A 27,510-nucleotide genomic window follows, 5' to 3' on the forward strand; every position below is an offset into this window, starting at 1 on the left:
ATGCAAACAGAAGTTTCTCCACATACAAATCCAACTAACTCCTCCTTACTCACAAGCAAAGCTAAAGCTTCCCTGTTTCAAATAAGCTTTTCCCATTGCTCCCAGACTTTATAGTACCTTTGAAAAGGAAGAATAGATGGAATTACTTCAGGACATCTGAAGCATTACAGAAGTGGCATGCATGGAAGACCTGGTTGGCTAAACAGCAGTTCCAAACAACTAAGAGTTATACAGAAACCATCTGAAAATGTCTTTGCTGCATGAGAGCTTCTGAACACCAGTCCTCAGCCCTTTCAAATACAGTATGCCATAGCTTAATATAACAGGAAAACCTTGGTCTCTCCTGTGAAGGAGCCTGATTGCACTGAAGTTTGGGTTTTATCCCAGTTGCACCTGCTACATGTATTGCCTTGCCATTCCCAGCCTTAGTTGTGAGCTCAAACCTGATATTCATGCTCTGAAGCCTAGAATCCCACTACACTCAGAGTTTGGACGTGATGACTGGTAGGGTTTGGTGCCTCATAAATCTAGGGAAGAGATGCCAGATGCCTTGGCCTAGAAAGAGAAGGAAAGGGATAAAAGAAAGCCACCCCCTAATTTACAGAACTCGTGCTTCTAATTTCCAGGCTAAATAAAAAGTACATGCCTCACAGTGACTTATCCTCCTTTCTCTTTCTTACTTTCTAGTATTTTGAGCCCTTGAAATGCCACAAAACTAGGCCAACTATTTGACCATGGCAATTAGCTGCTTTGTTGCACTTGCCCCCAAAATAAGTGCCTCTTAAAAAGCATCCTCGAAGCTCAAACCCTTGGGCAGATGATGGCCTTAGGCTTGCTCTCTGCCCTCAAAAATTAACACAGACATTAATAACGTTTTCTAGCTTCTTCAGGCAGTGGGGAGGGGAGAAGGAGGGTTTTCTTCCTCTCTTGCAGCAGTGTGAAAGATAGTAAAAGTATTGCACCACCAGTGTGTGCTATTTAATGATAAGAGTATTAAACTTAGAGGAAGATGATTCTGCCAATTAGCTATCTTCCTGAAGAGTGGTGAAAAAGAGAGGAAGATCAGGGAAGTAAAAGCACAAAACAATACAGGTAAAATGGTGCTTCTGTATGAAAGGCCAAATACAGAAGGCTTGTAGATACTATGAGCAAGGGGGAAAAGATGTGCAGATACATACAGGCTTTGAACTACAGTTTTCACATGGATGGAAGTACCCTTCAACTGGTAACAAAATAAATATACACCACAATGGAGAAATGTGAAGCCTGATCAACCAAGGCTTTAAAATCCTGTGCAAGAGAGCAAAGTAGAAGATTCCAGTCAGCAGATGCATCCTGGGAGGAAAAAGGAGCTGGGTAATCACAGTAACTGCATCCCTTGGACACAGCTCCACAGTGATGTGGTTTGGAGAAATGTGGAAAGAACCAAGAATACTGGCATGGATGAAGACATGAATTGAGCAGCTGGGGAGGGACGGCAAGAGCACTCCTCCCTTTAATTCAGCCCCATTGCACTGGATTAAGACCTAAAGCAGTGGGTTTAAGAGCAGACTTATTTCATTTTATCACAATACAATACAATATTTACAGAATAGGATTTAAAAACCTATGTGCAACCATAAGTCATCGCTTCCAATACAATTTTGACTTTTGTAAATGAAAAATTTAAGTTTTTCAGGGCAAGAGGGGCAAAAAGAAAGCTGAGGGAAGTCTCGGGAGAGCAGAAAGTTGCCCTATCCTCATAGCCTTTTAGGAGGCAGTGTTCACAGTTGCTGGAGAGGGCGAGGGGAATTTGAAATCAAACTTGGCTCCAGCTATCAGAGGTCCATGTAAAATATGGGGGAGCCCCATTAAGAAGACTCCACAGACAGCACCCTGGTAGAAAGCCCCATGCCAAGGATGACATTGGGGCTGGTCTTCTCAAAAGATATCTGAATTTTCACTCTTGCCCCCTCCCTAATCATCTTCTACATCTCCCTTGCACTAATAGATGTATTTTTCCATTAACCTAGCTTAAACTCAGAGGTAAGTAAGTGTGGCTTACTACTAACCTTCCCCTGAGATAAGCAGTACTTACGGCAGTAAACAGACCAAAAAGCAATTTCCATTGCTCAGGGAACGCAGACACTGATTGAACAGCAGTGCTGTTTGCATTGACTTTTTTCCAATATGCAAAAAACACACAAGCTCTTGGAAAATAAGAAAGTCAGCTCTGTGTAAGGAGGCTGAACAGCACTGGATTAAGCAATATCCTTTCTACACCATCCCCTTACCTAGTTATGCAAAGGCATCTCAATAAATGGAGATGCCAAGGAGCTGGATTGTGTCCAGTGCACTTAAGGCTTTAGGTTGGGAGGACCATGGTTTAAGTAACCTGAAGAGAAACTTCTCAATGGCGAGTCATCACTGGTCCTCGTGTCCGGGGAGACACCAAGAAATGTGGTATAACGAAAGGGAACACAGAGCAGTCAAGACAGAAAACCTTTAAGGAAGTAGAGGAGCACTTCAGGGCACCAGCAGTTAAAGCTTCACCCTCAGCAGTCGGAAAGAGAAGAACCAGACGGCCCCAAGGGTTTCCAGGTGCAATGCACGTTAGTTTAAAACAAGCAATCTATTTCTCTCCTCTCCAGTAGTGCACACAAAGGTGATCAATGCAAAACACAGTGTTAACGAAGGGTGAGAGCTGACAATGAAGAGACCCTCAGCAACAATAAATTCGTTTCCAAGACGGCACAAAGCCAGGGAGGGACTAAATCAGGATTCTAGGGCGATACGTGAAGTTAAGATGTGTTCTTCCCTCCTCTTTGTTTATACGCAGAGAAACTCCTCCCAGACCTTTTTGTGTGGAAGCTGAGCACAAGATGTGGCAGAAATAACAGCAGAGCAGACATGGAAACCCACAGTGCTATTTTCACAGTCAGCTGCCCTTTAAGACCTTAACACAGAGCTTAAGTGAAACACAGGACATTGCAGAAGCTCTCAGCTGTATGGAGTATTTTACTCTTTAACTTGAGCCTCCCCACCTTGACCTTAACCTAAGAGGTTAGGGCCTCAATATCAGCTCCAGGACAAGATAACAAATCAAGAAAGAAAAACAAAGGACCAGTATTCCTCATCTTTCACCCATCAACTTTCAGTCAAAATGCGAGTCTGAGGTAACAAACATTAGTTCACAACTGAGTTAATGCTCAGGAAATTGGAGTTGCCACTGAACATGTTTCATTTGAAGAAAAACAAACAAAAAAGCCTAATTTTAAAAGTCCCTTTGGATAAGGATGCACAATTTCATATAAATATCAGTGTCACTTCCCACGTTCCAGTAGCATTTGCTTTCTCCATTGTGTCAAACAACAAAAGACTAGCAACAACACAACTGTTCAGCCTTTGTCTATGGCTTCTAAATTCCAATGTGCACTTAAGTGGAAAAAAAAACCTTCAGCAAACCCAATATTACTAAAACCCTTTGAATTGGTGGATCACATCATTCTGCATTAGCTTGTCTAATCAGCAAATCCCCCCATTCCCAAGATCGAAGGCCATTTTAGGAAGTGGTACATATACATAAATTTGAGAATTGTTTCCATGAGCCATCAGGGGGACAAGGAATGATAAATACTGCCTAAAGGAGTAAAAACAATGGTCCAAAGGGTAACAGTCACACTCCAGCAAACAGAGACCAGATAAGTGTAATGCAACTTAGAAAAACATAACTTACTCTACCAAAAAGGAGGTTACAGTTAATGTTAAGTCTGTAAGTGTAACTGAAAGTGAACTGCTGGGTCATGTTCACGCTGCCACTATTTCTCAGCCCCCAAAGAACAGAGGCTGTTGTGCTTAACCTCCAAAACAAACGTGGAACTTTCTATAGTTCCCTGTTGGTGAGAAAGGAATGGATATTATGATAAGACAATATACCCTAAAAAGTGAATGTATGCTTGCTCTGATAACGTATTTGTGTACATGGACTGCCCAAAGTTAGCTACAGAACCAAAAGGAAAAAAGTGTTTTAGAAAATCACTTTCAAAATTCACGTTTTAAAATCTGATTTTCACAAAAAATAAATGCAAGACTCCTGGGATCACATGAGACCTTTTTATACACAAACACGGAGTCTATTTTCCCCCTCGGAGCACCCAGACAGGTCTTGGTAAGTCTACAGAGAGCATTAAGTATCACTTAGACCATCCACATTTAAATCTACTAGTGAAAATATTTTCACCAGGATATTTCTAAGGAAAAAATTACTGCAAATGTATCCCTATTAATCCATTGTAAGACAAATAGTAAGAATTATTCTGTACAACAATACGCCTGATTGATCTAACATTTTACAATACGAGATATGGGAAGGGAGGTTGAGTTTGAATACAAATGTGCTCACAAGCTTTTCCCATAGCTCAACCTCTCAAAGCAGCTTTCAGTCAGAATACCTGAGTCTAACTGATGCAAATATATATAATGCATGTATGTATAGTATCATTTGTTTTTCACATTGCCTCCTGCATTTCTGCAGATCCAGTTAAAAAAACCAACCAAACAAAAACAACTGTTATACTGTACATCTACAAAATTATATATCACTGAGCCAAACCAGCAGCAAGTTCTGTTCGTAACTCTCCACCACTCATTTTAACCACAGCTCTAGCATATTGTTCAAAGTGCTCTATAAGATTAAGATATTGTACTGTAGATGCATTCGTAACAAACTTGCTTTTGTCACATAACTTCCTTCTTTTGACATAATGCAGCATAGCATAATGGTCTGGAATGAAATCAGAGCATCAGCAATACCCGATTTCCACATTTTGAGCTGGTACAGTGATAGTTCTTTGTTCCATGTACCATCTGGAGATATTACAGGCTTGTACAATGGAATGAAGCTGTAGCCAAGGTTTTCAATACGTCCAAAATAAACCAGTTCTCTCTAGCTTTATTCCTTCCCTCCAGAGACAATTCCATGTTGTAAGACAATTTGCTGCTTTCCTGAAATCTTACCATCTCCCAAGAATGGCACCAGCAAGTCCCTAGTTCCCTAGCGACCAACATACTTCAGGGTTCATATTGTAATTGGTTTTCCAACCTTCATATGTGCAACCAAACCCAGGTAAAGCAGCAGAGTGCACACAGGTTGTCCATCCCAGAGCCAAAGCACAGGGTTAGATTTAAGACTGACAAGACTTCTCTAAATCAGAGATGCTCTTAATTTTTTTTAAACCAAGAAGTGTAAATATAGCCTTCTCGACTATTTTAGTTCAAACCCTGAAAAGTAAAGTGACTCAAAGATAATGTGCCACTGTGGAAGGTGGCACTTCTATGCCGGTGCCCAGATAGGAAGGGGATGAGCTTCTGTGTTAAACACATATTTGTCGAGGTTGATTAGGTCTACATCATCTGAAAACAGCAGGAACATATACTTGAGCGTTTCCCCAAGAAAGAAGCTTTCCATCTTATCTCTCGGCTCTGGGTTGCTAGGGTTCTGGACGTTGTTAATGGACGTATAACCACCTGTAGACACCTGGGCAAGACAAATTGTAGACACGTTCTTCTTGATTTATAGAAATACAAACAAACTCTTTCTGTTATTAAAAAAGTGAAAGCACTAGACAGCCAGCACAGCTCTGAGAATCATATTTTACATGTAGAAAGCTTTTTAAGTCTGATGGATATCAGAGCACTTGACAAAGTGATACAGAAACCACATATAATAAAGTGAGGCCCACTCTGTAAAAAGTAGCACACTTATCAGCAAAGTGAGGGGGGCGGGAAATGTTTGGCTGAAATTTCAGCAGAACTTTAAGGAACAAATTACTGTAATTACTAGGTGGGAATTGGTCAGGAGTGCAGTGGCACCATCCTGCTTTTGAGCTACAAACTCTAGCAACTGAGTAGTCTGGACCACAGAGTGTTAGCTCAGTCAAGAGAGACATTTTTACAAGCACAGCACTTCTCTAAGGCTATGGTGGGACACTGGTTCAGTGTAAGAGTGCCTCCTCCTAAGCCATTAACATTACTTCTAGTAGCAGCTTTCTTACTTCCACTCAAACACTGTACCTGTCCAGCTAGATCTTATTTACTTTGAGGGATCATGGAAGACATTTGTGTTGCTTCAGAGAGAGCTTAAGGACACCTAGCTGCACTAAAGTTTCATTTATCAAATTACTTTTCTTAAAAAGAAAAGTTTTACAGGAGTAATATTACCCTCCATTATAAAAACTCTGAATTACATGGTATACAATGGAGAAACATGTTCATGCACACACACAGCACTAAAAACACTGATCCTTCACAATCTGTAAATTACCTTCAATGTATTTTGTACTGCTGTACAAATAGTAAAACAAAAATAAACCCCCTTAGAAGTTGTGCCTATTATTAGAGGGGTTTCAGAGCCACTTGAAAAAGGGTTAAAACAAGCAAACAAGTTTACTTGGATATGATCCTAGCTCAACATTTTTTCCTAAGGGGAAAAAGCCCATCACAAGCAAAAAGAATGCCTCCCCTCTGCCCAAATTGTTAATAGTGTTCATAAACAGACAGCATTTCCCTGATGCTTCCTTTCCTTTTTTGACCAGTGAGATGATATGCAATAAATACAATTGTATCACAAGTCTGAAGGCATACAGATTGGAATTCTCTGTTTGGTCCTTAAAGGCTTTGTTTTATCCATTAGATATTTTTATGATCTTTGGAAAATAGGCAATTGCAGAACTGGGAAAAGTCTCTCTCAAAGGACTTTGCCTTGCTATGCTTGAGACTATTACAGTGTGGTAGGCTGGCCTTACCCGTGTGTATTTATTGAAATTTTGCAAGATTTCCCAGCCCCAGTCTTGGTATTTCTTATCCCCTGTGAATCTGTAAAGGTAAAATAGGCTTTCCACTGTTTCAGGTCTCAGCAGGTTGTGTCTATCTGCAGGCTGGAAGAAAGTAAAGATTGTAATTCAAACAAGACACAGGAAATAAATGGAGAGGTAAAACCATTTGACTGCTTAACCTCTTTCATCCTAACCCCAACAGCCCTCAAGAATTCACTATATGCAAATCAACTTTCAAATATGTTGCAGGAACCATGTAAGGAACTAAAGATTAGGGGTATGCATGTGAAGTGAAAGAGAGGAAGATGCGCTCAACAAAACAAAGAGCATCCTCCCCCAGCTACTAACCTTCTGTTGGGACTTCCACAGGACAACATGTTACATATACAGAGTTTTTAAGCTGTTGCCCTGCTCCACTGGTTGCTTACCTTTATCTCCACATCTTTGCGACCCTTTTGTGCATGTAGATTGAAGTGTACAATCTCTGGACTCAGGCCTGTCTCTACTTGAGCATACATCTGGTAACAGGTTTCTATGAGGGCTTTGGCCAGCTCCATATGATCAGCAGTCAATCCATTATGAGCTCCAAGAGCCAGGGTACCAGGCAAAAAGCAAACCAGGTGATCCTGCAAGACAAAAAAAACACCTCTCAATGCGGGGAACGTGAAACAAGCAAATCAAGACAAGACTTAACAACATTATGGCATTGAGGACTATGTTCTTACACTCTGAACCCATGTAAACATGTAGAGGCATACAGCATATGTGGACAACATCTATTTGTTAAAAATTTAGAACAGGGCAGGCAACAATAAAGGAATAAGAGTGATCTGAAATAAGATAGTTTCATAGTTTCTAGGGTCGGAAGGGACCTGAGCAGATCATCTAGTCCGACCCCCTGCCATGGCAGGAAAGAGTACTGGGGTCACACAACCCCAGCAAGGTGTTCATCTAACCTCCTCTTAAAACCCCCCAGCATAGGAGCCTGCACCACTTCTCTTGGAAGTTGGTTCCAGACCTAGCCACCCTGACCGTGAAGTAGCGCCTCCTGATATCTAACCTAAACCTACCCTCTGCCAGCTTGTGACCATTATTCCTGGTCACTCCTGGTGGTACTCAGGGGGAACAGGGACTCCCCCAGTGCCTGCTGATTCCCCCCCCCCCGACTAGTTTGTAACAGGCCACTAGATCCCCCCTCAGCCTTCTCTTGTGGAGGCTGAACAGGTTCAGGTCCCGTAGCCTGTCCTCATAGGGCCTGCCCTGCTGTCCTCTGATCATACAAGTGGCCTCCTCTGGACCTTCTCCATGTTGTCTACATCCCTCCTGAACTGCCCAGAACTGGACACAGTACTCCGGCCTGACCAGTGTCGCATAGAGGGGGAGGATCACCTCTTTGGACCTGCTCAAGATGCATCTATGGATGCATGACAAGGTGCGGTTGGCCTTCCTGACTGCATCCCTACACTGCTGGCCCATGTTCATCTTGGCATCAATGATGACTCCAAGATCCTTTTCCACCTCTGTGCTGACAAAAGGGGAGTTCCCCAACCGGTAGGTATGGTGCTGGTTGTTCCTCCCCAGGTGCAGCACCTTGCACTTGTCTGTGTTGAATCCCATCCTATTCTCACCCGCCCACCCTTGTAACCTCTCTAGGTCTGATTGTAGCCTGTTGCATCCTTCCACTGTGCCCACGTCCCCCCACATCTTAGTGTCATCAGCAAATTTGAACAGGGTGCTTTTTACCCCCTCGTCCAAATCACTGATGAAGATTGAACAGTGCGGGCCCAAGGACCGAGCCCTGGGGGACCCCATTGCCCACGTCTTTCCAGGTTGAGAAGGACCCATCCACTACCACCCTTTGGGTGCGGCCCTCCAGCCAGTTGGCGACCCATTTGACTATGTGGGTGTCAACACCACAGCCCCCCAGTTTCTTAATGAGAACGGGGTAAGAGACAGTGTCAAAAGCCTTCCGGAAGTCCAGGAAGACTAATGTCCACTGCTACCCCTGCATCTAATGATCCGGTGATCTGATCGTAAAAGGCCACCAGGTTGGTCTGACAGGACCTGCCACTGATGAACCCGTGTTGGGTGCCCCTAAGCATGCAGTCCCCTGCTGGCCCCTCCTGGATGTGTGCCAGCATAATTTTCTCAAACAGCTTGCCTAGGCTTGAGGTAAGACTAACTGGCCTATAGTTGTACTTAGTACTGTAACATCTTATATTGCTAAAATAAAAATAACTGAAAGGGGCCAGAAATTTTCTTCCCCCCGCCCCAGTTTATATAAATGCACACAGCTAGCAAAGTCAATTCCTCGCTTGCTCTGAAAAGACAATAAGGCAAGAGAGAAACTAGCTATGTGAGTGACCCTAGAATTAAGAGGAAAACAAAAGCACCGCTTTACTGGTATTATACACACACGCGCGCGCGTGCGCTTTAAAAGTTGATTCTATCAAAATTTGAGAAGTTGCCAATGTACATTTAACATCTACAGAGCGCCCTAATTTTGCAAGTTTTGCAAGAATTTCCTCCAAAGAAATTCCTTTTAAACATTGTAAATGATCCAGAAAGAATAAAATTATACTACTGGAATAAGCATAAAAAGCAGACCAAAAAAGGATGAAGTATATGGTAAAAATGATAAAAAATTATGATAAAAGTTATATCCAAAGGTGAGTTTCATAAGCTCATGTATTTTTTTTAAATGTCAAACAAACATAAGACTGTGAATAGAAGTTGGTCACAGAAATAAGTGCAAAAAAAAAAAAAAAAAAAGTTTCAGAAAGGATTTGGGGGAGATTTATATTGTTCTGAGCCATCGTTGATATGAAGCAAGCAGAATCCTGCCACTAGCTTTTGTAATTAGTCTCTTGTTAGACACTGGAATGTCAGAAACACCTTGTAGCTTAAACAAAACACCCTCAGTACTGGCTATATATCACTTCTCCTCCTCCTCTATTAGACTGCAATTCCACACAACAGGATTGGATTTTATCTCTGTTCCAAACAGAGGTGGGCAATTATTTTGGGCGGAGGGCTGCTTACCCAGTTTTGGCAGGCTGACAAGGGCCGCATGGCCCCTTGACAGGTGCCCTGCCCCAGGCACCATCTTGGGAACCAATGAATGACCCAATGTCCCAGGGCCAGCACCGGTGGGGCCGAAAGCAGGGCACAAGCTGGCAGAGGTCTGTGGAGCTTGGCTGGGCTGCACCAGCATGCAGAGGGGGGAGCTGGCCTGGCTCCATAGAACCCCTGCCAGATGGGACCCCGTGTTCCTGCCACCCTGCTCTGGACCCGGGACACTGGTGCGGGCCCCATGCTCCCACTGGCTCCCTGCCCACTCACTCCCAGTGGCCCCCAGGTCTGCGGTACAGGCGGGGGGCAGCACACAGCCCCAACCCCCTGCTTGCTAGCAGGAAAGCAGCAGGTGCTGAGCGTAAGGAAAAGCGGCCTGTGGCCCACCCTGCGCCCTGTACTCCCTGATGCAGCTGCTCAGTCCACGTGGGCCCCACACAGACTGCAAGAGGCTACAATGCGGGGCACTGGCCACAGGGCAAGCAAGGGGCCGCTTTTCCCCATGTTCAGCACGAGCTTGTAACCTGGTCCCGCTGCCAGTTTGGGCCCCACGCTGGCCCTGGGCTCGCCCATCAGGGCTGCACACAGCAACAACAGCTGCAGGCCCCCTGCATGCCGTGCTGGGCAGTGTTTGTTGCTGCTGCTGCTGCCGCCCACCCGGTGCTCGCGCACTGGGCAGCCCACAGGCAGTGGCGACAAACACTGCCCAGCATGGCAAGCAGGGGTGCCGCAGCTGCTGGCGTCACACACAGCCCTGAGCAAGCCTGGAGCCAGCGCAGGGCTCAGGCTGGCTGCGGCGCTGGGTTAGAAACTGGGGCTGAGTGCAGGAGGAGGAAAAGCCCTCCCGCCCCATCCTCGGTGCCCTGCACTGCAGCTACTCACAGCCTGCGTGGGTCTTCCTGTGCCTGCTCCAGACAGCCCTGCGCAGGCTGCAAGCAGCTGCACCGGGGAGTGCTGGCCACGGGGTGCAGGAAGGGCCGCAGCCAGGGGAAAAGCTGGGTGCAGGTAGGGGTGGGAAAAGCAGCCCCTCCCCTGCCCTGTGGCCGGCACTCCCTGCTGCAGCCTCTCATAGCCCGTGGGGCTGTCCAGAGCAGGCGCAGGCAGCCCCAGGTGGGCTGCGAGCCGCTGCAGCGCAAGGCACCGGCCACAGGGTGGGCAAGGGGCCGCTTTTCCTCGGGTTCCTTCCCTGCCCTCCCCCACCCCCTTTCCTGTGGTTGGCAGCTACATGGTCTCAGGCCAGAAGCCCCGGCTGGGCTTCCCCTGGGTCTTACTGTCCTTGGTTCCTGTCTTTTTTTTTCTTTTTTTTTTTTTTTTTTTTAAACAGGAACCAAGGGCAGATTAATATTAATTTTCTAATTTTTTTTTTTTAGGGGCCCCTCAGGCCGGATAGAATGGCCTCATGGGCCAAATCCAGCCTGCAGGCCGTATTTTGCCCACCCTGGGTCTAAAAGCTGCAGCAGTGAAAGAGTTCAAGGGACGTGCCTGCCCTTCCTGGATTCGACACACTACAACCCTACTGTTATTTGCTCAAGGGAGAGGAGAATTGCTATTACCACAAATATTGCAAAACATTCTCAAACAACGGAGGGTAAATTCAGTTATCTTTCTGGGAATAACTCAACTGTCAACAAAGTCCGTTCACAACAAATTGGACAACCACTTCATATCAAACCCCTTCATGTTTCTGTCTACAGCAGGGACTGTTATCTGTAACTTGGTTACTCAGTATTGTCATTACCGTGACTACAAACCCAAGACATTCTTTTAAAACAAGACAACACCTGCCCATAGACTTGCAGCAAACCATATACATATTCATGTGCTTCACAGGGCACAAGTGTGGCCTAAATGCACAAGGTATGTGCAGATTTAAAAAAGGTCCATACCCCTTCTCATCTTTTACTTTGTTTCATCTTTTAGCAGCCAGACTCAAAATCACTAGTTCACATGCACAGGGACAGATCTGAGCTGACAGTTGTAACAAAACTGCACTCAGTTCTCTCCCATGGGTAAGAGAGACGGTTCAGAAACATAACAGCACTAAAAAAGTTTCACTACAAAAAAGAAAAGAAAAAAAATCAGGTTGGGTACTTACCATCTTGGCACTGAAGTGGCCATGAGCAAACTCTCCTACAAAAGTAAGCTTCTTTGGTTGCGACCTCTGAAGCAGATGCTTTTTTACCCCTTCAATGGCTCTCATGTAATCTTCCAACAGCCTGTAAATAGAAGTCATTCCCAGTTGATCCCAATAAATACATTTCAGAATAAATCTAACCTTTAGGTACGTTACATACATCTCAAAATACAATGTCTTTCGATCAACAGAACCTTGCAATTTGATTTAAGCAAGCATTAGTGAAGATATTTAACCTAACATAAAACACTAAAAGAAATCCAAGTACCCATGATTGTAGAAAATGAGTTGAGCATGTATCTGCAGCTTTCTTTTGAGAAACCAACCTATAAGTAGTCATAAAGGTTCCCATTTCATTTACATCTAATCACCTAGGTTTCTTTGAAGGGTACTTAGGAGCGCAACATTTAAGCATGTCTAGAACTCCAAGACTATCAGGAAAAAAACCATTTTCAAAACTAAAAAGTGTTCAGTGAATGCTACAGCTTGGGAAAGGTGATGGAGTCGCAATTCTGCAGTGAGAAGCTCTCTCTACAGAAGAGGTGCAGCAGAGGCATCTCTCCATGCTTCCCCTAAAGGAAACGGTATGCCTAGATCTGGAGGGACTCTCTGTAGAAGCAAGTCAAATCTCCAAGGTGCAGTCAACCCGCCTCCTGAGGAGGCTCAACAGCATAACCTCCCTGCCACAAAACTTCCCCAATCCCAGACTTCCAAACCCTTCCTACTTGACCCAGGTAGGAAAGTGAACACAAGGACAAGACTGGCTGGACTTGATTTCAGTCCTGTAACTGATCTTAGAAAAATATAATTGTCATCCCAGCAAGAACCCTTTTTGCGTATGACGTACCACCTCCGCCTCCCTTTAACAGATCCTGTACTAAGTCTAGCACCTATAGAGAACCACAATAGAAGTGATGTTTCATCCGGACAAGAACAATGTAGCAGCATTTGTAACATAAATAGAAAGCTTTAAATCCCTCCCACAGCTTAAATATTTCTGATCCTTTTCCCCCCACCCCCCAAGGAGAGGGAAGCAGAAATCTGATCCGCATGCTCTTTTACACAGACTGACCCAAGAGATTAAAAAATAAGCTCATAGCAGTCTTGCCTTCAAACAGCCCAATGGAGTAAAAAGATGTATAGCTTGCTTCATTTATTAAAATATACTAGAAGGGGGAAGAACTTACTCATTTTCTTGTTTCCCGCCCTGAATCCACTGCTTAAGCAAATACTCGTAGTAGCTGTCAGCTCTGGCTCCCAGAGTGTAGACACCCAGGTGAGTGAACTGTCCGCTGTTTGTGTTTATGAACATGGGCACTAGCCCATCATTTTTCCCTGAGAGGGCGTGTACATGTTTCATCACCTCATCTACTGCTTTCTGCAGGACAAAAAGAAAGCATCTCTCTGAACAACACAATGCTGCTTTATAATCTTGATTAACCTACAGCAAATCTGCATTGGGACTAGCTAAAGACTTTCATCAGCTTTCCTTCTTTGTCATTTAATTCTTTCAAGTGAGAATGTGACATGGTTGTATGTCCAGGAAAACCTCCCACTATCTTTGGAATTGTTAATACCCTGACTTACTATATTTTGTCCTGAAACATGAGATAGAAATCTTTACAACCAGGCCCTTAACTAAAACATGAGTCACCAGATAAGCTCTCTGCAGGGCATATGAAGGGAGTACTAGTCTCTGCAACCTTAGAGTAAGATCTGTTGTCTAAAACCATTAAGATATTTTAGACAATATTAAGACGAGGACAGTTGAATAAAATTTCTCTTCAGATTGCCATTTTGTAAAGCCAGTTACAGTAACCTAGTGTAAAGTATTATAAAACTTTTACTTTAAGTTCAAAACCCATTTTTTCTTGGACGTTCCTTTTGAAGGACAAAGGAGCATGCATTCATCTACAGCACGGGCTTTCTACACATACTTTAAGTAAATAATTGAGAAAGTAATGGACTCTTTATTTTCCATTCCCACCCCCAAGTACAGGCTTCTATTACTTCCACTCTGGAGGAATTATGAGAGTAAAAAAAATGCATTAGTAAGCTGAAAGATGGACAAACTACTCAGGAGAAGTGGTTTATACAGCACCACAAGGTATAAAATTGCTCAATCCAAGAAGTTTAAGAGACTGCACTTGCTAAGACATGGATCAGCAATGCTATGGCATTCACTTACTTTCATCAACCCAGGGAAACCTGCTTCATTTGCCACGGAACAGAAACCTCTCTTAAAAAGGCAATTTAAGTAAGCATTTCAACTAATGTGGTGGAGAGATAAATGGCAGTACTGGAGAAAGAAATAGAGGATGAAAAGTGGCTTTTTGATACCTTGAATTTCTCATCTCCGGTGAGACGAGAAAGCTCCCTGAACTCCAACTGAATACTGGTCACTTCAGCCACAGTGCTGTCAGATGTCCAGCGAGGAGGATGGGCAGTGCCTCGGCCAATGTTGACATCTGAGTATGGTATCTTGGATGGCGTGTTGAATGCTGGCATAAGCCTATTCCCAATATCTTTCTAAAGAAACCCAAGAAACATGGTACCAAATGGTCTTTGTTGTCTCTCACAGTCATCAAAAACAGAAAAAAACCCCAGAAGCTTGGTTTTAACTTTTGCCTCCATGAGGAAGGCAACAAAAATTAAGAATGGGTAGTGTGGTGCAGTTCATCCTATAAATCCCACATAATATATTTTAAATACAAGGTTACTCAATAACCCTTGATGTGAGCTCAGGCTCTCTGTATGTTTGCCCAGCAGTTGGAGCAGATGTGTATGTGCACTTGGTTTGCCAAGAATGATTGAGATGCATGGATAGGATGGAGGAAGAAAGCGCTTTACTCTCCTCCAGCCCTTTTTTTCGTATCCCTTCTTCAGCTCACTCATCTCATCTTCCAAACCTCCTACTACCCTATTTTTAGCAACAAAAGGAAACGCAACTTTGTCAAGATTCCATTTTTCTGTCAGGACCCAGCTGAGCACATCTAGTTAATGTGACACTTAATACTCCACATTTGCCCTTCCCAAAGCTTCAAGGTAGGTTTATTTCAATAAAAACAGATGGTGGGCCATGAGCAACCAGGAGGGGAGGCCAGCGAAAGTATTAATGAGCATGATAAATCCATAATTCAACCAAACAACATGCCTCATTTTACAGGCCACCTATTCCAAAGGAAAATTATGCGAAGCAAGTTTTTAAATCTATTTTCAAATCACCGTGTGTGTTTATTGTTGTGGGTGAAAACAAAGAAGTGTACGTTTCACTTGAAATGAGAACTGGTGTTGCCTGAGGCAGTTCTTTTGGACTCTGCAAAAAGTTTGTTTCATCACCTTAGACTGGCCCTAGGAAAGCCATCTTCTGCACAAACAGGCTTTAGCCAAACACTGGACAGCTTCATTGTGTTGGAGGGTCAAATCTGTCACCTCCCCTCTGCAGCAATGGTAAAATAAAGGGGCAAGGTGGCCAAGATTAGACTTCACCCAATACAAAGGACACGTTTACCAGCAAGACTGACCACTTACAGCTTTTTCCAGGAAGAGGCTATCTCCAGATAAATGGTAGGTACTCAGCAAGCCCCCCAGAATACGAATTGTGCTCTCAAAGAGGTTCACATCCACATTCTTATCAAACAATAAATCCGTTGCCACCCACTTCCTTGCTTCTTCAAACTCTGCAAGACATGAAAGAAAATAAACTTTGGAGAAGGCTCAAAGTAGCTATAACAACATATTCTATATGACCAGCTTAAAAGATATAGGTGTGCTAGGCTCTATTATTCAGCACAAAGAAGGAACCTGGAATTTTAAGGGGGAACAAGTCAGGTGGTTATAACATGCTGTAGAATATACACTGGGAGAAGAGAGGCCTAGTATCAGTTTAATTCCTGTGGCAAAGCGCCAGAAGGATGTGCAAGGAGACCGGTATTTGGCAGAGAAATTTTATGCTTAACGGGAGTTGTGAAGGTACACTCCTTCCTTATTAAAATAATGCAAGAACTGCTACCTCGTGATCCCACCCCTCTCAGCACAAATCCATAATCTGTTACTAGTAGTAATGTAAGTTAAAAACTTTCACTGCAAGATGTCAGGTTTTAGCTAAAGTCACTTAAACCAGAGCTACTGCCTGTCTGCTGCCTCTCATGCTGTGCTTTCAGGCATTAGTCATTAGCCTCTAAGCATCCCAGTGAAGTGAAGTAGGAAGTTATACTATTCCCCATTTTGCAACTGGAACAGACAGCTTCAGAAATTGCACGACTATTCGTAGTTGGTAGGGTCAGAAGGGACCTGAGCAAATCATCAAGTCCGACCCCCTGCCACGGCAGGAAAGAGTACTGGGGTCAAACAACCCCAGCAAGGTGTTCATCCAGCTGCCTCTTGAAGACCCCCAGGGTAGGAGCCAGCACCACCTCACTTGGAAGTTGGTTCCAGATCCTAGCCGCCCTGAGAGCAAAGTCACGCCTCCTGAATCCACCCTCTGCCAGCTTGTGATCGTTATTTCTAGTCACTCCTGGTAGTGCTTGGGAGAACAGGGACTCCCCCAGTGCCTGCTGGCCCTTCTGACTAGTTTGTAAACGGCCACTAGATCCCCCCTCAGCCTTCTCTTCTGGAGGCTGAACAGGTTCAGGTCCCATAGCCTCTCCTCGTAGGGCCTGCCCTGCTGCCCCCAATCATGCAAGTAGCCCTCCTCTGGACCCTCTCCATGCTGTCCACATCCCTCCTGAAGTGTGGCGCACAGAACTGGACGCGGTACTCCAGCTGCGGCCTGACCAGTGCCGCACAGAGGGGGAGGATCACCTCCTTGGACCTGCTCGAGATGCATCTGTGGATGCATGACAAGGTGCGGCTGGCCTTCCTGACCACATCCCCAGTCGGCCCATGTTCATTTTGACATCAATGACGACTCCAAGATCCTTTTCTGCCTCCGCACTGACGAGAAGGGAGTTCCCCAGCCTGTAGGTATGGTTCTTCCTCCCCAGGTGCAGCACCTTGCACTTCTCGGTGTTGAATCCCATCCTGTTCTCATCTGCCCACCCCTGTAACCTGTCGAGGTCCGATTGCAGCCTATTCCTCCCTTCTAGCATGCCCACATGCCCCCACATCTTAGTGTCATCTGCGAATTTGAACAGGGTGCTTTTTACCCCCTTGTCCAAGTCACTGATGAAGATGTTGAACAGTGCGGGCCCGAGGACCAAGCCCTGGGGGACCCCACTGCCCACGTCCCTCCAGGTCGAAAATGACCCATCCACCACCACTCTCTCTGGGTGCAGCCCTCCAGCGAGTTAGTGACCCATTATTCAGGTTAGAAACTAATGCCCCAGTTTAACTGACACTTCTTGATATTTAATCAAGAGAAAAGCTCACCAAGGTTTGTTGTTTATCAGATTGTTCTCTACAAAACACATGCCATTACACTTGCCTGCAATGAAGCTGACAAAATAGGGTTGTCTGTGTTGTCGTAAAAGTTATCACTGTCTAGTAGTAGATGGAACAACACAGAATTCTGAGATTTTCTTTCACAAGTAAAGTTTACATTTATGGAGTTGTTGGGTAAAACTCAACTGTCATGATGTTCACCCTTTTCATTTTAAGATCTTGGTGCTTTTTTTGTTTTTCTAATCTAGAAGAATCCCAACGAGCTTTACAGAATCTATAACAGTCACTAAAAGCTAAACTGCAATAAAAAATAAAAGTTTCCAGTCAAGAATTCATTGTAACCATGTTTAAATAACTAATAATTTATTTTAAAAGCTATTTGTAGTTCATACTGATTTTTTTTAATAAAGTAGCTACCTTGTCAACTTGATGAAGCATCAAGACAAGTTGCTGAGATCTGCAGTTAAACACACTAAACTGCAAGATTTCCAATTGGGATTTTGGTTTGATTTTAAAATTTTACATGAATGCATATACACTGAACAAAAATGAAAAAAAATAAAACGAAAGAAGTGGGCGACTTTTGCTGTTCCCAGTATTCTGCAGGGCAGTTCTGATCTTCCTGCCTTAACACATACTAGACTGTGCATCTTGTATTATAGAGGTGTCCACTTCCAGAGATTACATAGCTATATCCAATGCATACCAACAAACACATCTGCAGGAATTCTTAGAAGTACCACTTGTAGATTCTTTGTTTAACATCACCTAATCAGCATATGCAAATTTCCTATAGTCATTTAAGACAGCAATTTAAAAATAATTCACAACAGTAAAGTTCTAAGTCTTAAAACCAAATGCCAAAGTAGAGCCACCTCTGTTATGGACAGAAAAGAAACATACAATAACTTGGGAGAGGAAGGGGACAAGAACTGTATCCCACTGAACTTAGCAGGACACTTACAAGACAGTAGATAACCAAGCAAGTTAAAATGTGACTTGCATACTATTGTTAAAGCGAATAAAAAATAGCAGTAATCCACTCAACTGAAAAGTTTTCTGTGTGAACTGTACAACTTCTATTTACTTCAATGACAGGGTTTTTTTGTAATAATTTTACTCCTTTTGGCACTGCTGAGCCACTACAGCACTGATACATGAAACAGAAATTCTAAGTTCCAAATGTGGAATAGCTTTCTTATAGGTGATGATATTCAAATCAAGAGATCTCCCAGGCTAAGTTTATGGAACTTCATGTTGGCAGCAAGAAAGGTCTCTCTAGCACCATGGTGTCCATAGCACTATGCTGGGTGTTAGCTGCTAGTTTGAAACAAAGGAAGGTGGCAGGTCTAATAATCCACTCCTCAATTTCTAGCAGAAATACCTAGTTCTTAAAACAAACAAAGCAAGTAAAATTATTCTGTGTGTACTTATCATCTGCCAGGTCCATCTGGAAGGAAAAACCTTAAGTATCCCTTAAAGGCATATCTGTTTTGAGATCTCACCTCTCACGCAATATGAACTTTGCTTAGCCAAAGCAAAGCTCATAATAAACTGAACTTTCATGAAAGTTCATAATAAACTGTCACCATTGAGAAGCTCTGAGCATTGAACATATTACTGAAGGCCCCAGCATATCCCAAAAAACCTATTGGGATAAATCATTATGTGTTTTACCCACCAAACATAAAATGATCCCTTGCCTTAACAGAAATTGTTAGAACCAAATACTGATGTGAGAGAAAAACAGCAGAGGAAAGAGAAAATTTACCTTCTTTTAAACCTAAAATCCACATGGTATCCAAGGCATCAATTAGCGTAAGTCCAAGCCCAAACCACTCACTGTAGGATTTGGACAAAGGCTTCAGCTCATCATGTCCCCAAGCAAACTCTTTGTATCCTTTCCACGCATGGCGGAATGCTTCTATCACAGCCATCTGACGTTCATTTATGGGCACTGTGAAAGGAAAACAATACCGCGCTCAGGAAACCTGCAAGCCCAGAGTTATTCAGTTATGCAAGACCTCTCTCCATTGAGTTCTCCCTGAAACCAGGAATCCTCATCCCTGCAAATACAAGTCTCATTATCCCAAGCTGCAATTACCTGAAACAGTCCTTCACAGTGGGGTCCTGTCACCCTGCTGAGACGTAAACTGAGCTCTCGCATATGCAATGATCTCATCCCTCCAAATGCAACATTAAGATAGTTACTCAAAAATTGTATTAGAAGAACATTATTGAGCTTGCAAAGCCACACACTCAGAGTGGGAAATACCAGAACTATGGTTGCCTGCAAAACCAAAAAGCCACCTTGTACATATGCTTAAGAACACAATATTTACATCACATATTTTTTCCACAGGACCTCTACCGCATTCATCCCTTGCTAAATTTTAAGTCTAAAGCATGAGAGAGCACCTAAACTTTACACAAAATAAACTTCTAATATGAGCAGAAACAACCTATTTTTCCCCTCGGCTGATTTTTTGAAATGGTTGACCTATTTCAGCTAGAAATTTCCACTAAAAATTCTTTCAAGACAGATACCTGGCGTGGAAAGTTACATTCCAAAAGAACAGAAGTCTGGCAGAGTTATAAGCAAATCAAAACTGGGTCTTATCTTGTGCAAGCATCAAGCAACAGGCTGTGCTAGCAGACCTCATGTATAGAAATGCACTCACACACCCGGGTAGCAAAACATTGCATTGCATGGCATTATGCAGAAAACCTGAGCTTTGGAATAAACATGAGCTCTCTCCCACTAGCTCAGAAAACAGATTCCCAGATTCTTTGCTGCAAAAGGAAAACAAATCAAATGACAGCTGCAGCAGCTGCCAATTTCCTAGTAATCATCAAACAGTCTGTGATTAATTAATGAAGAAAGTCACTTTCCCCTGATCTCCAAGGCTGCACTAAACCATAGCTTGGAAAGGAAACTGTGCGTTTCAAGCCATCATTCTGAACAGCTATTCCTCCTTTGGGGAGGGGTGGAATGAAACAGAGATAGTTGGCCATCAGGCCTCTTTTCAGCAACATCTCCATTTTTCTTAGGAAGGAAAAAAAGAATCAAACCAAAAGGTGGGGCATGTGCCATGTTTAAACAAAGAGGAGAGAGGAGATTGTGCACCATGGCATGCACACAGTAAGGAAACTAGAAGAAAATGTGAACAAAATAGCTTCATGGCAGGGAAACACACATTGCAGACTCAAAGACAGGAATCTGCAGTTCTTTCCTTAAGGCTAATCAGAGTTTAAATTTTAATCCATTTAAATAAAACAATTTGGTGTTTATAGGCAACTGTAGTTTGGTTTTGGTAGTGAAATTATATTGTCTTTATATGCACCATCAAAGGCAGGGTTAGGGTACAGATGTATATGAGAAATACACCATCAGAAAGAAACATGAACACTTTGGGAGTAGCAAATAGCACAGAGGCTGCAACCACAGCATTCGATCTCTTGGTATCTGATCTGGCAGTTAAAGCCAGGTGGGTTATGCTGCGACTGTAACTGGTGCTTCATCTGATTCACAATATTTGTACATGAGAATGTTCCTATTCTCAACATTACTCGAGAGTCAACAACGTAAATCTTGAAAAAGTTAAGCATCTCAGATCAAGCAAGATCAAGAATTCTGCAGGACTTGAAAGTTTCAGGTAAACCCAACACAACTCTCTGTTCACTCCTTGTTCTCTGCCCCTTTACCCTGCAGGAAGTGAAACTTTCTCACCTAAATATATGAGAACTCATTAAAAACAGAAAGAGATAGAGTAGGGAAGTCAATGGCACAACGTTCACATGAATGTGAATGAGAATATATAAATACCTAAACCTTATAGTCAGCAAAAAGATCATAGGAAAGCAGGGCTGGAAGGGACCTCATGAGGTCATCTTGTCCAGTCCCTGCTCAAGGCAGAATCATCCCTGACTTAAACCATCCCAGCCCAGGAATGGAGACTCTTCTTTAGGTAGCTTATTCCAGTACTTGGCTCTGGCTACCCTCGCAGTCAGAAAGTTCTTCCTAACGTCCAACCTAATTTTCCTAAAATTTAGAGAGCTGCTGCTCTATCATGTGTTACCTGGCTCTTTCTGGTCTTCCCCTTCTAAAGATGAAGGTTTTTCTGGTTCCTTTATTTTATTGGAAGGAGGTTCAGTGCTTTGGTCAGGTTCTATCACTGCTCCTCTCCAGCTGCAAATACAAATATTTAACTAGATAAGAGATAAAAGTTAAAATGAATTAGCCTTATCACTACTATCAAAAGTTATTTCTTTCTTATTTCACAACAGCCTGATTAACAAGATGCTAAAATGAGATGTTGATTAAGGCTAAAAATAGTAAAAAGTCACTTACAAGCTAATTAATTTTACTTGTATTACCATTTGTCCTGGAAGAAATCACTGTGTTCATCTTTTATTGGATTAATAAATGCCTGGCAAGGCTTGTGGGACTGGATGAATTTCATAAAAGAATGAAAGACATACAAACAAAATGTCTGAAAAATCAGGTCATTCAGAAATAATCGTACCTCTTATTTTCTGGTACTGAAATTACCATAGGAAGTCTCCATGCTATACTGGAATATCTGCATACACATGAGCACTGTTAAGAGCTCAAGAGTGAACACAAGGTAAGAGCAGTATACACTGCTTGCTTTTATTTCTAAGATCCCCAGTAAATCACATGCTTCCCCCACCACAGCAACAGCAGAAGTCAGTCTGGAAAAGATTTACACATAGACAGGGTCCTGAAGGTAGCACATTTCAAAGGCAAGATACACCGAGAGCCAAGAACACTGACATGGCTGTTTTAGATACTTGTATATTATCAGCCCAAAGAACCAGAGTTTATGGAATCTCCAAAGCTTATATATTTTTTTAAGGCACACTCATAACAGATCTACAGCATACTACAAACCTACAACACACCTGAGGTCTGGTCTATGTTAAATTCTCTATGGTTGTTACCACTTTTGCAGCTCCTCTAATGGTAATCACTAAGGGCAGATAAAGTTTGCAGCCAGCCTTAAGAGGCTTTATATAATCCAACTGCTAAAACATATATGCAAACAAAGCCACCATCAAAATTGCACCAGTGGTAGCAAATACGGAGAGAAAAAAAAAAATCAGGAAGTTAAGCCTAGTTTTAAACATGCACTACATATCTCTATGATTGCTACTGATTTTTTTTTTTTTATATCAAACACGAAGTCTTACCCATCAGTGATCCCAAATCAAGTAACTACCAAATCACTAATACCCTAAAAAAAACAAAAAAAACTGTACTGCTCTTAAATATATCGGTAAAGCTAAAGTGACAAAACTCTGTCTAAACGCAGTCCCATCAATACTAAGGCAATTCATACCAGTATAGCCATTTTCATACAGGAAGAGAATAAGCGATAGCAGTATAACTGCATCCACACTAGGGCTTACTAGGTTTAGCGGTACCAACAAAAAAGAGTCAGACCTCTAACCAATAGCTAGCCTGGTAGACTTATGTGTAGGCCAGAACTAAGATATTGATAAATATTGATAACTGCACCATGATATCAATATTTTCCAAGGAATACTGGAAGAACCCTACAAAGAGACTGCAAACCCTTCTCTGCACTAACTGTGTCAGTCTGGTGTTTCCATGGAGCTTAGTTTGGCAGGGTGCTGTATTACAACTAACAAAAATAGTGAGACCACAAACTCACGCAAACCAAACAAATTATTCTGACAATCAGCATCATGCTACTACAGAAGGTCAAAGAATCATGCATAATTCAACAGCATGGTGGAGAGACAAAGAAAATACCTCATCATTTTATCCACTAATTTTACTAGCATAATATCCTGAAAAAAAAAAAAAAAAAAAAAAAAAAAAAAAAAAATGAACACTGCTCCATCAAACTATAAACTTGTTGAAAATATGTCTACCTGATAACAGACTTCTCCGTTTTCTCTTCTTTATCGGCACGGTGAGGTTCTTCCTTAGCCCTGCCGGCATCATCTTGGGTTTGCAGCCTTGCTTCTCTCCGTGGTGGTCTGATCTGCAGATTAGGAGGACCCCGTCGGACATGAAGAGGTTTGGGATGTTTCTAGGATGAAAGTAAAGCAAAGGTAAATCCAGATGCATGTAACATACTATCACAGTGGCCAATACCCAGCCTACATTTCAAAAGCAGGCCAGAGCTGTATTTTGCAACTTGAAGGAAACCTAATTTTTAATGCAGAGATGGAGCCTGTGGCACTGCAAAAGTGCAGGAGGTAAACAACAATCACATTTCAAATTTTAGCTCCGATAAAACTATACACAGACTTAGGCAAAAACCATTTTCATGAGGATCCCTTACGGTTACTGCATCATTAGCAGATATGTATTTAACAGTGCATTGTCAACAAAGTGAAAATTAAATGAACTCTTTAACAAAGCATAAGTGTTGCTAGGCACATTATTAAGGGTTTACAAAAAGCAGTGGCAAGTCAATAACAGCAACCTTTAAATAGCAGTTGTACATTTACAGAAAGTAAGAACAAAACAAGACACCCACTACATGAGAAAAACAGAGAGCTGTGAATTCCCAGAGGTAATTACGTGAAATTCATGTATATGAACAATCAAACTAACCAGCATTCCTTTTTTCCATTATTCCTTCACTGCATTTATTGGAAAACAATCAGCTTGTATGTTGCTTTAAAAGGACATCCAAAAAATAAAGAAAAAGAAAACCAACACACACACACACACACACACACACACTGCACAACCCAGCAGGCTTTCCATACTTTCATAAACCTGCAGAGAATCTGCTTGATTTATTGCTGTTTTTAGCTGGTTGTCAATCCTTCTTGGAAGCAATTCCAGTTCACCAGAAATAAATGACTGCACTCCTTGCAATCCCAGTGCTTCAAGCACAAACAAATTCATCAAGGTAATGAGGTGGAGCCTAGAATCCCAGGTCACAAAAACCTGAAGTACTGGTGCTACTAGGCACAGCAGTGGTTTAGAAAACCCATGCCATACATTTAAGATCACTGCTAAACAAAGCCCCTATTAGGTCAAATAAAGTTTCCAGCTACGTCTTTGCCCCTACATATCCCAAATGCTTTCACAAGATATTAGTGCTCTTGTTAAAGAGATGGCCTACTCTTTCAGAGAGAGCAAAAAACAAATTTCCAAAACTCACAGCAACTGTCTTCTTTAAGTCTAAGGATACAAGCTAGGAAATACTATTCTGAAACCAAAGGTTCTCTGCACAGGAACTAATTGTTATACCTGGCCATAGCTTCTTTTTTTTCTTACTGCTGTGCTCAAACTAGCACTATTTGCAGTTCTCACAAACTCAAGTAAATTTAAGAGAAATCATTCTCTTTGTAATACCTGAGGGGAAAGCTCTTCGTACTGTCCAAGGTTGGCATCTGCTTTCTGGGGTGCTGGCAAAACAGCCGGATTTGCTGGTTTCAACCCAGGAATTTCTGGTTCTGGCTTCATATCTTCTGAGGATTTGTTTGTTAGGCCTACACACATAAAGTAACTTTAGTACACAACTACTGGGCATAAGGAATTAGCAATTTAGATTATAGCTGGAAATCTAAAGGAATTAACTCTATACGGTAAGTACATTAGGAAAAAAAACCCAACAAAACGCCACAACACACTTGCATTCAAGAAAACACTGACTGATAGATCTTTCAGACCTAAACAGAAGCATTAAATTACTAAACCTTATATAAGGCTTTGGATTTTTTTTTAAATCTTTTCAATGCAAAAAGTAAAAGCCAGTGTTGAAGACAAATTTGGACCTATCCCAAAGAAATGCTTAAAAGTTCAACCCTGCTGCATAAACACAATGAAGAGAGGATCATCTTACCCTCCAGTCTTTAGGTCTGTGTTGCTGGTTTAAGAAAAAACAAAAACCACTTATGTCCTAAGGATTACCACAACCCTCCAAGAATAACTGGCCAAAACAAAATGACATTTCCAACCATAAACAATAAAGAACCAGAAGAAGTAAAACTGTTTTTGTTTGTTTGTTTAAAGATTTTATACTGTCAGGGTATAGGAGATGATAGAGGCTTGTTTCTAACTGAACACTTCCATTAAAGTGTATAGCACATTAACTTAAACAGTAAGCAGAGCTTGTCAAAATTAATCAGTTAACAGAAAGATCTATTTACAAAAACTGTGAATATGCAATTTATCAACTATTATAGCATGTATAAAGGTAAATCTTGAGCTTTATGGAACACATACTTTTCCACTGTTCCCCCATGTTTGTATATGAAATGACTCCACAGACTGCCAAGAAGGCAAACAGGAAGAGAATTACACTCCGTTGTAGTCGAGACAGCTGCTTCCATTTCTTTAAAAAAAGAAAATAAGTATAAGGAAGAAGAATTTTTAGCATGACATGGAGAAAACTAGACCCCTACAGTCACAAATAAACCCACCTAATTATTTTGTATTCCTTGCTCTGAAAGAACTCAAGTAAGTGTAGGTTTTACCCTGTTTCTTACTTTGCACATCCATCACTTATTTTCTCTGAAGATGTGGCGGATGCATGTAATATGTCAACATGGCAGAGAACGTTCAAAAATAATATTGGGGCCACTCACTGCCAAAGTCAATCAAGAGTAAGAAACTGCAACATGCAAAGTCTCCCGGAGAGAACATCAGCTACCGTATGCTGATTTTTAGAGCAACCTTTTGTTGGCTGATCTGTGCATCTGCCCAGATGTCAATTTGGGAAAGAGCCAAGAGACTCTTCCTTTCTGTTCAGCAGGGTGCAACAAGAGGGACATGCAAAGTAGAAGCAAGGAATAAGGAAAATGGAAGTGGGGGGGAAAAAGGGAGAAAAAAAAATATTAAGTGCATGAAAGTCAGATGGGTCAAAATAAGAAGATGCAACTTAAGCTGGACAGAAGGGCACCAGCCACTAACAATCAGCTTTTGTGAAGCTGTTATGTGAAACACAGGCTGCCACAAAAAAGCAGCAGAAACAGCCACAAAACTTCAGCCATGTGAAACGGAACCAAACCAACCACAGAACTAAATGGGCAAGAAGCACAATACAAAACTACCCTTGGGAAATACTACCTATTTTTACAATTAAGGGCAAGTATTTGCAGCAAGCAGAAATCTTATCAAACTGTAAGCCCGAATGCAATAAAAAACTGCCTTCTAACAGGGATCCTCAGCAAGCTGCAATCAGCCACAGCACATGGGGCTCTATACAGTTCAGAAATCCTTCACCAGCCTCATCTTGAAACCCACCCCTGTTTAGTTACCTGCCAGGGCAGAAAATGACAAGGCAGCAGTTGGCCTCTGCACTGGGAAACCTTCCCCTCCCTACCACAAAGCACCACCTGGGCACATCCCTTGGTTTCCCACCTGCTCTTCTGCCCCACAATGCTCCCCACGGACTTCACCCTCCCAGTGGGGAGAAGAGCCCAGCTGCTCCAGCCAACCAACCGCCAGCTGCAAATACCCCGCTGAAAATTCACAACAGCGCAGTGCCTGGAGCCTCAGCCCCAACCTCTCCTGCCAAGGAAGATGCAGTCAGTGCCCTCTCCTTGCCAGGAAGAAGAAGAGACCCCTCCCAGACGAAAGCCGAAGGAGCCCTCGCACCCCTCAGGCCCACATGTTGCAGCTGCTCGGCCCTTCTGACAGCTGGAGTGTGGCACACGGTTCTGCCGAGTCCTTGGCACGTGGGGCCGGGTTACATTTATTGCGTGATTTCCCTGTGTGCTCCGTAATAAATGTAACGGGTCGCAGGGACCTCCCCCAGGCTCAGTCACTAGCATCCCCTGCCCTGCCCAGCCCATGCAGGACCAAGGGAGGTAGAAATGTGCTGGGTCCCCAAGGCAGCGCGCCCCCTCGGGCACAGCCCGCGGCCGCCAGGGGGCGCCGCTCTCACCCTCCAGCAGGAGCGCCGCCGCCAGGCCTTGCTGTTGTTGTAGCCGCCCACGCCCGCCGCCTCGCCGGGGCTCAGCGTCACCGAGATGAAGTCCCGTCTCTGCGGAGCAGGCACCGCCGAGTACATGGTGGCGGGTTCAGGGGCCCGCGCCCGCCGCCATTATCCTCCAGCCCGAAAGCCGGGACAAACCTGCCGTTTCCGGGTACCG

At 43.0% G+C, this 27,510-nt stretch overlaps 1 protein-coding gene across 1 annotated transcript; it reads right to left on the minus strand.

The window, feature by feature from the left end:
* Window positions 1-1,717: 1,717 nt before the first annotated feature.
* Window positions 1,718-27,510, minus strand: MAN1B1 (mannosidase alpha class 1B member 1). Its single transcript, XM_090021071.1, has 13 exons — window positions 27,303-27,510; window positions 25,640-25,748; window positions 24,767-24,903; window positions 23,323-23,483; window positions 21,480-21,589; window positions 19,172-19,357; window positions 15,550-15,698; window positions 14,359-14,547; window positions 13,206-13,396; window positions 11,980-12,100; window positions 7,241-7,438; window positions 6,783-6,914; window positions 1,718-5,515 (listed from the first exon to the last, which is right to left on the minus strand). The coding sequence occupies exons 1-13, from the start codon at window positions 27,426-27,428 to the stop codon at window positions 5,312-5,314; spliced, it is 2,013 nt and encodes a 670-aa protein (XP_089877197.1). The 5' UTR covers window positions 27,429-27,510; the 3' UTR covers window positions 1,718-5,311.

This window comes from Crocodylus siamensis, chromosome 11, assembly GCF_052110815.1.
Source record: "Crocodylus siamensis isolate JL-2025a chromosome 11, ASM5211081v1, whole genome shotgun sequence".
Taxonomy (NCBI): Eukaryota; Metazoa; Chordata; order Crocodylia; family Crocodylidae; genus Crocodylus; species Crocodylus siamensis.